General features: G+C 55.6%; 4 protein-coding genes across 4 annotated transcripts; 3 read left to right on the top strand and 1 right to left on the bottom strand.

The window, feature by feature from the left end:
* Positions 1-1196: 1196 nt before the first annotated feature.
* On the top strand, positions 1197-3237 carry W97_03723 (uncharacterized protein; the record flags this gene model as incomplete). The annotated part of the gene is made up of 2 exons (XM_007781618.1): positions 1197-1239; positions 1295-3237. 2 exons carry the CDS (start codon positions 1197-1199, stop codon positions 3235-3237), a joined length of 1986 nt encoding a protein of 661 aa, XP_007779808.1.
* A 1557-nt stretch (positions 3238-4794) lies between these two features.
* On the top strand, positions 4795-9772 carry W97_03722 (uncharacterized protein; the record flags this gene model as incomplete). Its single annotated transcript, XM_007781617.1, has 2 exons — positions 4795-8118; positions 8177-9772. 2 exons carry the CDS (start codon positions 4795-4797, stop codon positions 9770-9772), a joined length of 4920 nt encoding a protein of 1639 aa, XP_007779807.1.
* Positions 9773-11381: 1609 nt separating this feature from the next.
* Positions 11382-12536, bottom strand: W97_03721 (uncharacterized protein; the record flags this gene model as incomplete). The annotated part of the gene is made up of 2 exons (XM_007781616.1): positions 11382-12469; positions 12527-12536. The coding sequence occupies 2 exons, from the start codon at positions 12534-12536 to the stop codon at positions 11382-11384; spliced, it is 1098 nt and encodes a 365-aa protein (XP_007779806.1).
* Positions 12537-12737: 201 nt separating this feature from the next.
* Positions 12738-14095, top strand: W97_03720 (uncharacterized protein; the record flags this gene model as incomplete). The annotated part of the gene is made up of 4 exons (XM_007781615.1): positions 12738-12936; positions 12996-13014; positions 13093-13197; positions 13264-14095. 4 exons carry the CDS (start codon positions 12738-12740, stop codon positions 14093-14095), a joined length of 1155 nt encoding a protein of 384 aa, XP_007779805.1.
* Between the last annotated feature and the right edge of the window lie 275 nt (positions 14096-14370).

Genomic DNA, 14370 nt, shown 5'->3' with positions numbered 1-14370 from the left:
TGAAAGTGGTGTGAGGCAGTCGCTGGGTCCTGAGCCTGGCTCATGGCATATTGTGCAGGGCTCGCAATGATCGGACTTGAACTCCGGCACTCGTCATCTGTCAAGTCTTCGCCTTCAAGCCTGACTGTGATGAAGTCGGTCACGAGCTCCAGAGCCCCTGGTATGGGTTCCGATGGCGTTGGAGAATTGCAGTTTGCGTCCTGAAGAGGCTCCAGGCCATTGGCGGCGGCCGTTCCGGGAGTGGGCGGGGCGGCTTGATCCTCCGCCGCAAGACTCTCAACTGGTTGAGAGTCTTTCATGTTGTAGATTGAGTAGGACCTCGTGCTATCGACGCTGATTTCCAGAGATGAGGATCTAAGATTGAGCGTGGAGGTGAAGTAATGTAAGGGATCTTGGTGTGAAAGTCGTGCAGACGAATCGAGCGTGGGAGTACTAGGAGCTTAATGTCATAGTTCAAAGAGTTCGATCATTTCCTCTCTTAAAGCTAAACCGCTCAGACAACATCAGTTCGGCCCCGCTGGCGACAGTTGAAGCATAGTGTAGACGTAGAATCGGTTCGACGTTCGCCTAAGCCTGATTCTGTGGTAGCTACCTGTAGTACGAGTAGGTACCGCACACTTGAAGACCAGAGTGAGGATAACCTGCAGTAAGCTCCGCGAATAACATTTCGCCCACCAATTTGCCTCTTTGCCAAATCTGCAGGAACGTTAGATTAATAAAACCCTACCAGAGATTGTCTAATGGATTTGGTACGTGTTGGGGTCGCGTCCCGCTCCGACGAGGTTAGTCTTAGCTTCTCCGTGACCGAGAAGCTCAGTGCAACTGGTCAGCCGTTATGAGTATGAGTATATACCTTTTACTCTCGATCATATATCAGAGAGATAATACCTGAAGCGTTCCGGAGCGTCGGAGCGGGGATATGCAACGAGTTTCACTGAGAAGATTTCGGCGCAGTGTTAGCTTTCCGCCATGAATATTAGAAATTAGAGCGGCCTTGCTCTGTGAGCTCTGCAGGTAGGAAGTGAGTGAGGTGAGGTTAGCTGGCGCTGCCTCACGACCGAGACAGGAGTCACGCATAAGGCTGCAGCACTCCGCCCTGACTCAACTTTCAGGCGCCCATGACGCTGAGAGTCACGGATGTTCGCAATATCAAACAATCGATAGAACACCATCCACATTGGAATGCACTGTTCCAAATGGCCCAAAAGGTGGATAAGTTGTTAGAGCGGCCGCTATACGGTAACCTGGAACCCCCTCCCGCCCCACCGCTGTTTCTGCTAACTAGCATCCGCAGTCTTTGACCTACCGGAAGAGATTCTGGTGACTCTTACCCTCAAGGACCAACCGGCTCGAACAACCGCAGAGGATGACAACAATGCCGTTTCTCGTCCGGAAGCAGACGGCGCACGAACAGAGACTCAGGAGGGAGCTCCGGCGGCAGCTACTTCGTGCGCATTGTGCGGCCTAGCTTTCTCGAGTCTAAAGGAGCAGCGCAGTCACATTCGATCGGACCTTCACGGCTACAACCTAAAGCAAAAGATCAAGGGCCTGAAGCCCGTAAATGAGGCAGACTTCGAGAGGCTCATCGGCGAGTTGGATGAGAGCATATCTGGTTCGGATACATCAGATTCAGATACGGACGAGGACGAAGATGCGGCCAACGGAAGCCGGCCGAGGGAAACGACGCTCAGCGCACTGCTCAAGAAGCAAGCAAAGATTGCCGATCCTGCTGGAGACGACTTCATGCCTAAGAAGCGGAAGCGCGGTGCCGGAAAGCCTCCGTTGCTGTGGTTTTCAAGTTCAGCACTGCCGCAGGACACATCTCTCGGCGTATACCGCGCTATCTTCACAGATGCAGAGCAGCAGGAGGAGACTCGGATAGTGGATGTCGTACGCAGCAAGCAACTACCACCAACCCCGCCGCCTAAGTCAGGCGCCCTTGAAAGTGGCGGTGTTCGTCTGCCATCTACAGACATTGGGCCTCACTACTTCCTATGCATGATTGGAGGCGGCCACTTTGCCGCGATGATCGTTGGTCTCGCGCCCAAAACTGGAAAGAAGCACACTGGCGTCGATGAACGCTCAGCTACCGTCATTGCCCACAAGACTTTCCACAGATACACCACCCGGCGGAAGCAAGGCGGTTCTCAGTCCGCAAACGACTCTGCCAAGGGCGCCGCCCATTCCGCCGGCTCCTCGTTACGTCGCTATAACGAAGCCGCATTGACGAACGAAGTCCGGGATCTCCTGACCGAATGGAAGGATGTGATCGACACCGCCGAACTCATCTTCGTCCGCGCTACAGGCAGCGCAAACCGTCGTACTCTCTTCGGTCCCTACGAAGGTCAAGTTCTCCGTCACAATGACCCACGAAATCGCGGCTTTCCGTTCAGCACCCGGCGCGCGACGCAGGCGGAGCTTATGCGCTCCTTTGTCGAGCTTACCCGCGTTAAAGTCAGCAAAGTTGATGAAGCTGCGCTCGCAGCCGCAGCCGAAGCCGAAGCGCAAGCACAAGCACAGAAAGCAGCAACGCCGCCTCGACCCGCCACACCCTCAAAGCCGCCTAAGCCTTCAAAGGAAGATGAAGAAGCCGCGCTACACACTAACCAAATCCAGTCTCTGATCCGTCGGTCTAAAGCACCCGCCCTCCTCTCCTACCTCTCTACCAATAACGTCTCCCCGAACTTCCTCTTCCACCCGCTCGAATCGCAACAGAACCATCACGCACCCACACCGCTCCACCTCGCCGCCTCGCTCAACAGCTCCGCCGTAGTGCTGGCGCTGCTGACAAAAGGCGGCGCAGACCCCACCGTCAAGAACGAGGACGACAAGACCCCCTTCGACCTCGCCGGCGACCGCACCACCCGCGATGCCTTCCGCGTCGCGCGCCAGGAACTCGGTGAGGAGCGCTGGAACTGGGACGCCGCGAATGTTCCATCACCAATCTCCAAAGCTGATGCCGAAGTCCGCGACAAGCGCGACAAAAGCGAAGCCGATGCAGCGGAGGCGGAGCGACGGCGCGTTGAGACGGAGCGCTTGAGGAAGGAGACAGAGGACGCGGAGAAGGATAAGAGGGAGAAGAGGTTCGGGAAGGGAAGGGTCGTACCTGAGAAGACGGGGGCGGAGAAGAGGGAGGAGGAGGCGAGGGGGATGACGCCGGAGATGAGGGCGCGGTTGGAAAGGGAGAGGAGGGCTAGGGCGGCGGAGGAGAGGATGAGGAGATTGCAGGGGCGGTGAGCGCCTTATATCTCTCCAACTTCCAGTTGGTAAGGACTAGCAGGGGATAGCAAAATTAGATCAAACCTGGTAGTTTTTCCAGAGAATTGAGAATTCATGGAACGCGCCTTGGGTACGCGAGTGCGACACGAAGTCACGCTTCTTCGCGTGCCCCCACAACCACCTGAAGCAACCCTCGGCTTGGAATGTGATGGAGCATCCTGCAACTCCCATCACAATTTCCGTCTAAGTTAGGAGCCGACAATATTTTCGCGGCTTTGAAATCTTCTCTGGGATGTTGCCCATGGTGGATAGTCATCTCCAGAATCCGATTGCTGAATGCATGGATTCGTTGCAGAAGCAGCAAATCGACAGCCATGTCTGCGGAGCCTAGTTGTATAAGGCTTGACTTAGCAACCGCTTCGACCTTGCCATTTGGCTCCTTTAGTGTATCCTACATCTCATTCAATATCTCTGTCATCCGTTCGATGTCGTTGTTTCTTTGTACTCTCACCTCATCGTCTTTCTAGGTAGACCTGTTGTGTAGCGGAACGTGACCTTTGAGGACAGCCCTATACACAGGTCAAATTACAATTGCTTGTAGAATTGCTGCAATCGTAGGCTATCTGCTGCTAGGTGCAGCAGCAGTGCAGACACCCAACAGGATTGTGCCTTTGGCGAACAACTGCCGGGTGAGGAACATGCCATCTTTGACGTGTCAAAGTCTGGGTCAATCAAGTGCAACATCTGTAGCAGATCACTGTCCGTCAGGTGCAGGCTTCCCTGCTAGGATGAGTTCCGAGTTCATGAGGAACAGGTGCTGACCGATCAGGTTTCATCCCGTTCGTTGTCTTCTCCATGACAGCTTCGCAGCCCATTCTCATTCACCGCCTCGACATGCGCTCATAACTTGTTCCTTGGCCAAGCGGCCGATGTCACGAGTCCTCCATGCGTTATTATCTCAACTCAATACCTCCACCACCTCCACTACTTCAGTTCCTCGACAAAGCATGATCAACGACCTCTTTCTTCACCTTTATCATTGATCCAGCTGATGCGACTTGAGATCGCGACCATCAACCCTCCATACATCTTTCTGCACGAGCATTGCTCTGGGTCGTTCTACTCTGAAGCGACATAATCACTATTCCGGCAATCGCCATTCACTTCTTCATGGCTTGACCTCAATCAACATCACGCTCGAATCTCAGTTCTCTAGGGAGCCGTTCTGGACCGTGTCTTCTGCACTTGACCGGTAGGGCGGTACCTTCTTTTCGTACAACCGTTGGGTGGTGTACAGCAACGCTTCACGCAGGAACGGCGCCGCTTTCACTTCGCTCTGTATCAGTTGATCATCACGACTGGAGGAAGTACAGAGGCAATATCCGCTGTGATTCGTCAGGGTAAGACAGTCAAAGGTCTAGGTAAGCACAAGAGTCTGTGAGCTGTCTTGAGACCAGGGAGGACTTCCTTTGCTGCATAATACCCCTGCCGCGGTGTTCGGCGTATCGCAGGATGTACCCCGTCCCTCCGCAGATGGCATTGTCCAGCTCACTCAATGGACAAGGCCAAGCAAGAATGAACGGAGGCCCCAAGGCCCATCTGTCACCAAGCGCCACTGGGGGCCGAACGGCTAGCCCGAGTGCATTCGCGAAGCGCTTGAGGCAAATGCGGCAGAAAATACGCGATCGACAATCTCACAACGCTGGCAAGCACGATGTTCACACCAATGATGTGGAAATCTTCTCGAATCATGTTCAGTCGAACCACCAAGCTGTTCTGAGAAATAAGGGCATCCAGATTGGAGGGCTCGCGCGGGTCAACGGCCAAGAAGACGCGCGCCCCGACGCCATGCTTCACCGACTGCCCGTTTCTCAAGACTCAGGAAGGTTGAGTGTCAATGACACTGCTGAATTCATTATTCCCAGATCCGTACCTGCAGAAGCTCGCCTTAGTTTTAGATCTTGCCTCCACGACCGTGCTCAAGAGACCCGGCCAGCGCCTGATGACAGAAGCATGGACTCCCTATCCAGCTCCCTCTATCTCTCCAACAAGGCCCACGCAACGCATTCGGCTGTCAAACGGACTTCTTCAAAAGCCAATCTGACAGCAACTCAGCCTCATCGCAAGCGGGTTCAGGGCTTCGAGTCGTCATTACATCCGAAGTCGAATAACTCTTCCACCACCAAAAGCGCGTCGATCATCGACCTCACCTACAGCGACGACGAGGTTCCGATGCAGAGAACCTCGGCACCTCGAAACGATGCCCGTACAAGCCAGGTTAAAGATGGCGCACTCAAGTTAGGACAGGCGGCGCGGGCGTACAAGCCTACTGGTGCTGCGAACGCACTATTGGCAGCGGACCGCGGAAGCATTCAGAAAGGATATGAAGGAAGCGACAGTGGAGAGATCTTCACAGGAGGGAACGAAACGGAACAAGACGCTTCATCGATCGCGAATACCCTCCAACGTGAGAGCGCAAGGGAGACGATTGATGCCGAGCGTCCCGTCACGAACGAGTCAGCCAAGTACGAAGCGGACGACGAATGGATGTCAGATGTCTGGTGGCAATCTCCACTCGAGACCTCCCAGCATCGACGTAAGAGCAATGGCAGGGATGGAGCTCCTCGCTACGTTCCCAGTAAAATCGGCCAAAAAGACGATCATCAGGAGCAGGCACTGCAGATTTCAGACAAGCGCCGCGTAATGTGCGCGTTGGATCCGACAGATGCGACAGATACCGGTGAGCGACGCCAGCAAAAGAACAGCGAGGCAGGTGTTAAGGGAAGTCATGCCAGACTTCGAACGGAGTCGAGCAACGATTACAATAACCATGCGGTAGGCACAGATCAAGGAACCGGATCGAATCAAATACCCGCTGGAATTCTTGAGACTCAAGACTGCAAGCCGGTGGTCAATCCCTTCTACGAGTCCGACTCAGATGATGGTGCGACGACCAGGCCCAATGCCCGCGATCGAGGCGGTCTCACATTCATCCACACTCCGCAACGCCCAAGGATGGATTTTGGAAGCGCAGTTCCCACAAGCCAAGATTACGAGGCTAGACTGAAGGATTTACAGCCGAAAGTTTGCCCGCCAGAAGGTGACCTGTTCGTTTCCAGGAGCCAGGGCCTCAACCAAGAGCCACTTCATGACTGGCTACAGCAGCCAGATCCCATGGTGGTGGAGACCTCATTCACTTCAAGTACAAGCTCAGGAAGCGCACTGGGTTTTGAGACTCCTCCGTCATCCATCACATCTGACGCTAGTTTTGCAGCGCATGCGGATGCAAAGCCCGCCGATGCGGTCGCCGTCACTTCAACAACATCCGGGGTGCGGACTCCGACAGGCCAGCCAAGAAGCGAAGCCACTGATTCTAAGCCGCCCGCCGAGACGCCACAAGGTAGCCCAAAGGGCAGGGGACTCCCCTTGGACAAGTCGCAGAGAGACAAGATCAAAATGATGATGGATAAAGGACGGGTAAGAAACAGAGCTCTGACGACAACAAAGCAGCCAGCGCAAAAGACTCAGACTTGGGCACGACCTTCCCATGGCCTGCTTGAGAAGCTTATGCAGGGGAAGCGCCCTGGACAACCCGAGGGCACTCACTCCAAGGCTCCGATCCATATCGAGATCCCTGACGACCCAGAAGAGGAGGAAGACGATGACGATGACGATGATTACGACACAGCTAGCGAGGGCCTGCCTGCAATCGACGTGAAGAAATCCATAGCAGCTGGCAAGGACGTACTTGAAGCTAAGGTGAAAGTCTTGAAAGAGCGCCATCCGGGAAGTAAGAACAGCAGCGGCGCAGCAAACACGACATCAACCGAACCATCTGCGTTTTCCAGGGCTATGGCTGTGCTCGGGTCTCCCGAACCACTTGGACGTCCGCAACATGAAGGTGGTCCCGCCGCTGAGAAAGCCGACAGCAAGTTCGTGCCCCTCAAAAGACCTTCCACCAAAGCTACTTTCGAAGTCCACAGTGGCGCTCGAGCGGCAGCTAGAGACGTAGACGTAGCGACGCGCGGGCCGGTTCTTGTTACAACCATTATTGATGGTAGCGTTCCAAAAGCCGACACGGCGCCCACGAGCGCCCAGTTCAAGCCGTCCGAAGTTGGCTTCGACACAGAGTTGCAAGACCATGATCTGGAAGAACACGATGCGATCCGCAGAAAGAAGGAGCATGAAGCCGAGCTGGCGGCAAAGACCGCTGCAGAAAAGGCTGAAGCCGCGAGAAGGGCAAAGCCGGAAGAAAATCGCAGCATGCAGGGTACTCTCAAGGCTCAGATCCAACAGGCTTTGAAACGGGCGGAGGAGAAGCGGCAGCAGGAAGAAGCAAAGAGAGAGGCAGATGAGGAAAAGAAGAGAGCAGATGAGGAGAGGAGGAAGCGTGAGGAAGCACGGAAGAAGGCGGATGATGAAGAGAAGAGAATCAAGAGGGAAGCTGAAGAGGTAGCACGGAAGCGTGCTGAGGATGAAAGAGCCGCCGTTGAGAGGGAGAAGCGTAAAGACGCTGAGGCAGCGGCGAAGAACAGTGAGCTTGCCGCCAAGCTTCGCCTCGTTGCGCAGCGGAATGCCGAACGACGTGCGGCTGAGACCATCCAAATCAATGCCAACAAGCCAGAATGTTTATATGCTCCAGCTGACAAACAGAACACCGACTCGAAGACTGTCAGTACGCAGTCTCCCATTACTGCAGGAGTCCAAGCAGCCGCTGGCGCAGTTTCACCTCCTTTTAGCCTCCACGCAAAGTGTGACAGCAGAGCGCCGAGCAACCTCCCAGATTTCCGTAAGAAGGCTCCGGCCGTCGAACGAGCACTGGACAGCGGGCCCTCGCAAAGCGTAACAATTTCCTCCGAGATCAGGGAACCCCCTACGGCGGCTCAGTTAAGGCGCAAGGTAAGTCGTATCCGATCCCCCCAACAGGATGCAGAAGGCTAACATCTCGACCACTTAGCCAAAGCCGTTGCTCACTCCGAAGCAGAGGCAGCAGTTGGAAGAAGGTAAAGCAAGAGCGATAGAGGTCGCGAAGAGATTGGGGCCAGCTAACGGTTCACAAGAGCGAGGTAAAGTCGGAGCGGCACAGAACACTCAAGAGACGCCGAAAAGGAAGCATAGGAAAAAGGAAGAGGTGGCTGCGATCGAGCAGGTAAGTCGGCCCAGTACACCACTAGCACAAGACAATGTAGGAGCACAAGAAGAGGAAGAAGAGCCCCAAGCACACCCCCAGAAGACACTCTCACAGGAAGATCTCTGGGTTATTCATCATCGCGATAGTGGAAAGAAGTGGAAAGAAATCCTAGCACTATGGATCGAGAATGGCGGAAGAAATCTGACCCAAAATGCGCTGCAGATGAGATATCGGCGGGCCAGAGATGTTCCCGGAGAGCCACATGCGCCACGACAAGGACCTGGTCGGCGTACAGAGACCTTGGCGGATATCGCACGATTGTGGAAGCTACCTGCGACAGAGAGGGCGACAGTCGCTGCCTCCACAGCAGGGCCGGAAACAATCAGCAATGGTGCGGCCAGCCGCTGGGACGCTTTCGATCCCGGATCTGACCTTCATGGCTCTGCCGGGCTACCGAATAATCCGAACCCTAATAGCAACAGGCACAGACCAGGCACCAGCACGGTCTCGGAACAACTCGACGATCTCACTCTGAACCCACGAACCAGCTCCGTAGCAGACCCGACCTCACAGAATCACGGCACGGTGCCATGGGCCTTTCCGGCAAACCGTCCAACAACTGGGGGCAAATCTTACAACGTGGAGGCGTTCAAGGCCTACCTAGCTAGCCTTGATGCGGACGAATCCGATTGTGGCCAGGCTGATAGGGAGCCATCCCCCGTCACCGAGGAAGACGCATACCATTATCGCTATCACGTCAAGCGAAAGACCTGGGCCGAGGACGAGGACGAAGATGACGCCGAGTGGTTCGTGGTTGACGGCGAGACGTCTTACAGCACCCTTGCGGACGCCGAGATAGCGGCTGGCCGCGAAGCTTGCCGGCATCGCCAAGGCATTGGTCTGCGAGACGTGCGTAGCTGGTCGTTCGAGCTTGACGAAAACGATCTACCCCAGTACCTCGGGAGCTGTAGAGACGGACACTTCAGGATCATGGTTGACCGAATTTTGTGCAATGCCAGCTCTGGTCAGCTGCCAGAATCCAAGGTGGGCTGGATATCCAAGAGAGGGTGGGAGATCATGCGTCAAACCACGACCAAGACTGTGACGAAAGCCGAGGACGACCTCTTCGATGAACAGGAGGAGCAAGAGACGACTGAAGTCGAGGTCGTGGACGGGATATATACGGTACTGGACGAGGCGAACAAAGTCGCGAGCAAAATAGTACTGGCGATGACGACCACCAATTCAAGGCGCATGGACGATCATCTGAAGAAGATTGAGGCTGAAAAAGTGATGCGGAAGCATCTGAAGATGCTAGAGGATACGGAAGAGGCGTTCTACGACAAGGTTGTGGTTAACGAGTCGGTGGTGGTGGAGATTTGGGTGGAGGGGCGTGAGATAAAGGGACCGCGGAATATATGACTAGCTTTCCTGAGGAGTGTATCATTAGCTGGTATTTCTGTAGAAAAGCAGCTCCGATCGGTGGCCTCTAAGCAACTGCCACAGTTCGTTCACTCGTGTCCACATCTGGGAAAGGTCCAGTCATCCGTAAACCTCATCTCAACTCTCGTTCTTGATTGTAAGCCAGGAATCGTCGGTGCTGTTTTGTTCAGGTTGCGTAACAAGGGTGCTAGTACATGGCCAGTTCTGAACGAGGAACAACTTCTTGAAGCTATATGAGAAATCATTAAACCCCTGAAGCTAATCATCATAGAGTTGCACCATCCATCCATCCTTCCAGTGCCGAGAATCTTCACGCATGTATATGTGCTCTCGTTTGAATAATCAGATTGGTGACCAGTAGCAGCTCGAAAAGACAGCAAACAAGGTCATCGTACACTGGCGCTGCTGACTGTCAACTTGTCTTGATGCCATTAATAGACGGTTTTGTATGGGGCAGTATCCTACCCTCCAGCAGTGTCATAATGCGTGAGGGCTTGGTCTCGGAAGGAAGATCTTGGCCAGTCGACCCGACTCTCACTCGTTGCACTACTGGAGGGACGGAATTCTGAGCATCTCAGGTATATACGAGTACATGCCCGACAACGTTCAGCGTGCCACGTGACGGTAGAGCTCCTACGCCCCCCCGGAACAACCACCTCCGCAGCCTCCACCACAACTTCACGCGCGCCGCGCTCCCTCCTTCCACAACGCACGAACAGCAGGTCCGCAGCAACCCCCTCCTAATCCGCTATACCACACGCTAAACACTAACACACACCTCTCACAGCACAGTCCCGTGACGAAAACCTCACCGAGCTACGCGAGCCCCTCGCGTCTCTCCTGCGCAAGTGATCCGACCAAAGTGCGGGTACTGCAAAAGAGGGCGCCAGGGGCGAAGACCGAGCCACGAACAGAGATCGTAGGAAGCAACTGTCTGCGCGTTCGTCGTCCCCGCTTCCCCTTCCCCCACAGCTCGAAACCGCAGCCGCCCGCTCCCATACGCGCGCCATGACGACACCTTCTTCGTCCTTGAAGCTCCCGCTTTCTGCTCCCTCTCACTGGCCCAGGACGTTTTTTTAGTCACTGGAGGGTGGGAGGATTAGGGAGTATTGGTGATGCTGGTGAGATAGTGAGAATGTAGTTTTCAATCGGAGTACCGCGCGGGAGGTGGGTGGTGTGGTTGGTTCTGTGCTGTTCGGGGTGGAGTGGGGGGCTGTTTCGTGTTTGGTCCGGTGATGAGACGCAGTGTCAAAAGCCAAAATTGTTAGGCAGCCCTGCCGTCTTCTGTTACAGGAAGGTTGGTATGTGGTTGTCGGTGAGAACCCAAGAGAGCTAATCTGAGGACCACGTTTCTGATTTATTGCAATTCTTCCGCACGTCTGTCATTGCTCAAGCAACGCGTCGTTCAGGATGATATTCTAGCACTTCGCGGACAGTACATAAGTCATGGTGTGAGCAGCTCATCCAAAATGTTGATTGTAGCTGGTTTTGGATATCTCTATCTGTAGCACGTGTACCAAAGCCGCCGGCGAATCCTCAGGATTGAGCGGATCCAGCTATTTTGGGCGGCTGCGCAAAGCATAACGTGCTAACACTGAAACGCCACGCCCTCTCTCTTGACCATGTTCTTCCCACCGCCTGCAAATCCCGTGCCCTCACTCCTCACCTCTACTAAGCCCGGCTTGATGCGATCCTTGTCCTTCTTGCTTTCCTTCTTCGATTTCGGACCAGTCAGATCCTCGCTGCAGACGTAGCACCTCAACACTCCGACTTCATGATCCGGATTGTGTGGATCTGGCTCTGAATGCGGCGTCATGAATTGCGTCGTGCAAGGCTTACAGAGGACGTGGCCGCAGGGGATGGCGAGCATAGCCTTGGTGGAATTTGTGAGCGCCTTGCTACAGGCCGGACAGCTGCGAACAGGATCGCCGCCGTTTGTTGCTTTCTCCTCTGTGAAGTGTATCGTGACGAGAGTCTTGAGGGCGTACGAGTGGGGCTGATCTTCCGCAGACGCCGGACAGATTGACTGAAGCTTCGCCGGTTTTGACTCCACGCCGTTCGCCGTCGCTGTCCCATCACTTCCCGGCGTCTGCGACGGCACCCAAAAGGATGGGAGATGCTTCTTCGAGTCCGCCTCCCTCTTCTCCTCGCTTAGCGCCCTCTTCACCCTGCCCGTCTCCTCCGCCGCAATTCTTAGTAGCTCCTCCTCGTCGATTTCAAACTTCCGCTTCGCGCCTCTCTTGCCGGCTTCCGCACCCTCCACCACCTCCTCAACAACCACTTTTCCCCTCTCCCGGCCCACGATCTCCCTTCCCTTGCCCAACTTGCTCCCCAACCCCATCTGCACCGCCTCAAACTCCCTCACAGCCCTTTCCCTCGCCCTCTCCTCCTCCCTCCCCTTCTCCTCCTCCTCTTCCCTCATTCTTGCCTCCCGCCCCTTCTCTATGCGCTTGATCTCCTTCCGCTGTGCCAGAAGGTTGCTAACAGCGCATTCGCGGCAAAAGACATCGCCATGTGTGCAGGCGACTGGGTCGCGCGAGGGGAGCAAGCATAGCTGACAAGAGCCGAAGGGGAGGAAGGAATCACGGGATAGGCGCGTCGAGCGCGTGCCCCAGGTGCCGCGCAGCTGGGAGCGCTCATGGGAGGTGAAGAAGGCGAGGGAGGTGTTGCGTTTGCCTTTTGGATTGGTTAGCTTCGCGTCATGCGGAGACTGCAATCAGCTCAACTACGTACTGTGCGACATGTTGGCGTTGCAAAGACAGGAAGCAGGTTGTGGGCAGAAATTAGATGCAGCTCTGAAACAAGCAAGCGGCTGTGCCAGTGACGTCCCACCGCGAATCGACCAGGTTTTGCGGCCAAATCTCCGCCAAAACCCCCGGCGCATCCTTAAAAACCATCTCTCCCCCGACGAACTCGATGCGCCAGCAATCGATGATAACGTTTAATGGAAGCTGAAGACTGTCCCGACGCCCCCAGCCTGCCATGGCGCGCAGGCTCGACGGTTGTTATGGGCGTCACGGGGCTGCTAAGCCGCGGGTTTCTTTTCGGCGCAAGCAGGACTGAGGTGCATGGGCTCGAGGGGTTCCTTAAGCTCTTGGATGCGCGGCAGGATGTGCAGAGCAGGGAACGGGGGCTGATTACAGGTAGGGGACTGTGGTGGAGCCTCGAGGGAAAGGATTGATGGTTGACGCGCCCATGGCAGTATCAAACCACACCAGTGTGTACGTACGTGCAGCCCTCATTCCGCTGTCACCTCCTCCAGCCTACATCGACATCTGACACCCCTCATCGCCCTACAGGATAGATGATCCGCTCATCTGGGGCGTCCTGCCCCTACGGTACTGCTTCAACCCGGACAACCTCCGCTGGAGTCTGGGCAGCTACGACATCTGCTTCAAGAACAAGTAAACCCTCCCCGTCCCCATCCTCCCCCCCTCGCTCTTCCACAGGAGCGCTAACACCACCTCCAGCGGCCACACCCTCCTCAGCACCTTCTTCTCCCTCGGCCAAGTCCTCCCCACGCACCGCACCGCCCACTCCCCCCACGGCGGCCTCTTCCAACCCACCATCACCCAAGCAATCCGTCTCCTCTCCCGCGGCCCCTTCCTCGGCCCCACAAATCCCGTCCCGCTGGGCACGACAAATGCAATCGCATCCCCCCTACCCCCACCTTTCTCTCTGCCGGACTCCGACCCCTTCAGCGGCCCGCACCTCACGTACACGACCAACACGGTAGATTGTTTCCCGGCGCCAGCCGCATTTGCGAACAGGCGCCATGCATGGCTGCATATCTTCCCGGAGGGGAAGGTGCATCAGAAGACGGACAAGACGATGCGGTATTTCAAGTGGGGCGTGTCGCGGCTGATTCTCGAATCCGAGCCCGCGCCCGAGATGGTGCCGATCTGGATCGAGGGGTTCGACACCGTGATGCATGAGAGTCGGACGTTTCCGCGGTTCGTGCCGCGCGTGGGGAAGACGATAAGCGTGTCCTTTGGCGAGGCGGTGGATATGGAGCGCCGGTTTGGGGATCTGAGGGAGCGGTGGAGGAGGTTGGTGAAGGAGGACAAGAGTGGGGGTGGCAGGGAGGTGGGGGTGTTGAGTGAGGAGCTGAAGCATGGGAAGGAGGCGGTGGAGTTGAGGATCGAGTGTATGAGACGTGTGAGGGAGGAGGTGTTGAGGGTTAGGAGAAGTAGGGGGTTGCCGGATGAGGACCCGAAGGTCGGGCTGGTGGAGACGTGGAGGGAGGAGGGGGCTAAGAGGGAGGGGAAGATGGAGGATGGGAGTTGGGTGAAAGACACGTGATCAAGGGGGGGTGGGTGGTGTCACTGTTCTGCATTGCAAGCGAGGGGTAGTAGACGGTGTTGCTTTGATTGGGATGTTTGCCTTCGATGTAACAGTTAATATAGAGTATGTTTGATGAGATGTTTCTAGCAAGGAGAAGTGCGAGCGTGCGAGTGCTGTCGCAGTGTGTGGTGTTTTGAGTAGACACCACTACGATGTATAACCGGCGAATGGAAACGATGTAGAGGGAAAACGATGCAGAAAGGCTCCTCCACCTCCACCACAACCAGCCATCA

Source organism: Coniosporium apollinis, assembly GCF_000281105.1.
Source record: "Coniosporium apollinis CBS 100218 chromosome Unknown supercont1.15, whole genome shotgun sequence".
Lineage (NCBI taxonomy): Eukaryota > Fungi > Ascomycota > Dothideomycetes > Coniosporium > Coniosporium apollinis.
Note: the sequence above shows the minus strand (reverse complement) of the source record. Positions and strands in the feature narration are given on the sequence as shown.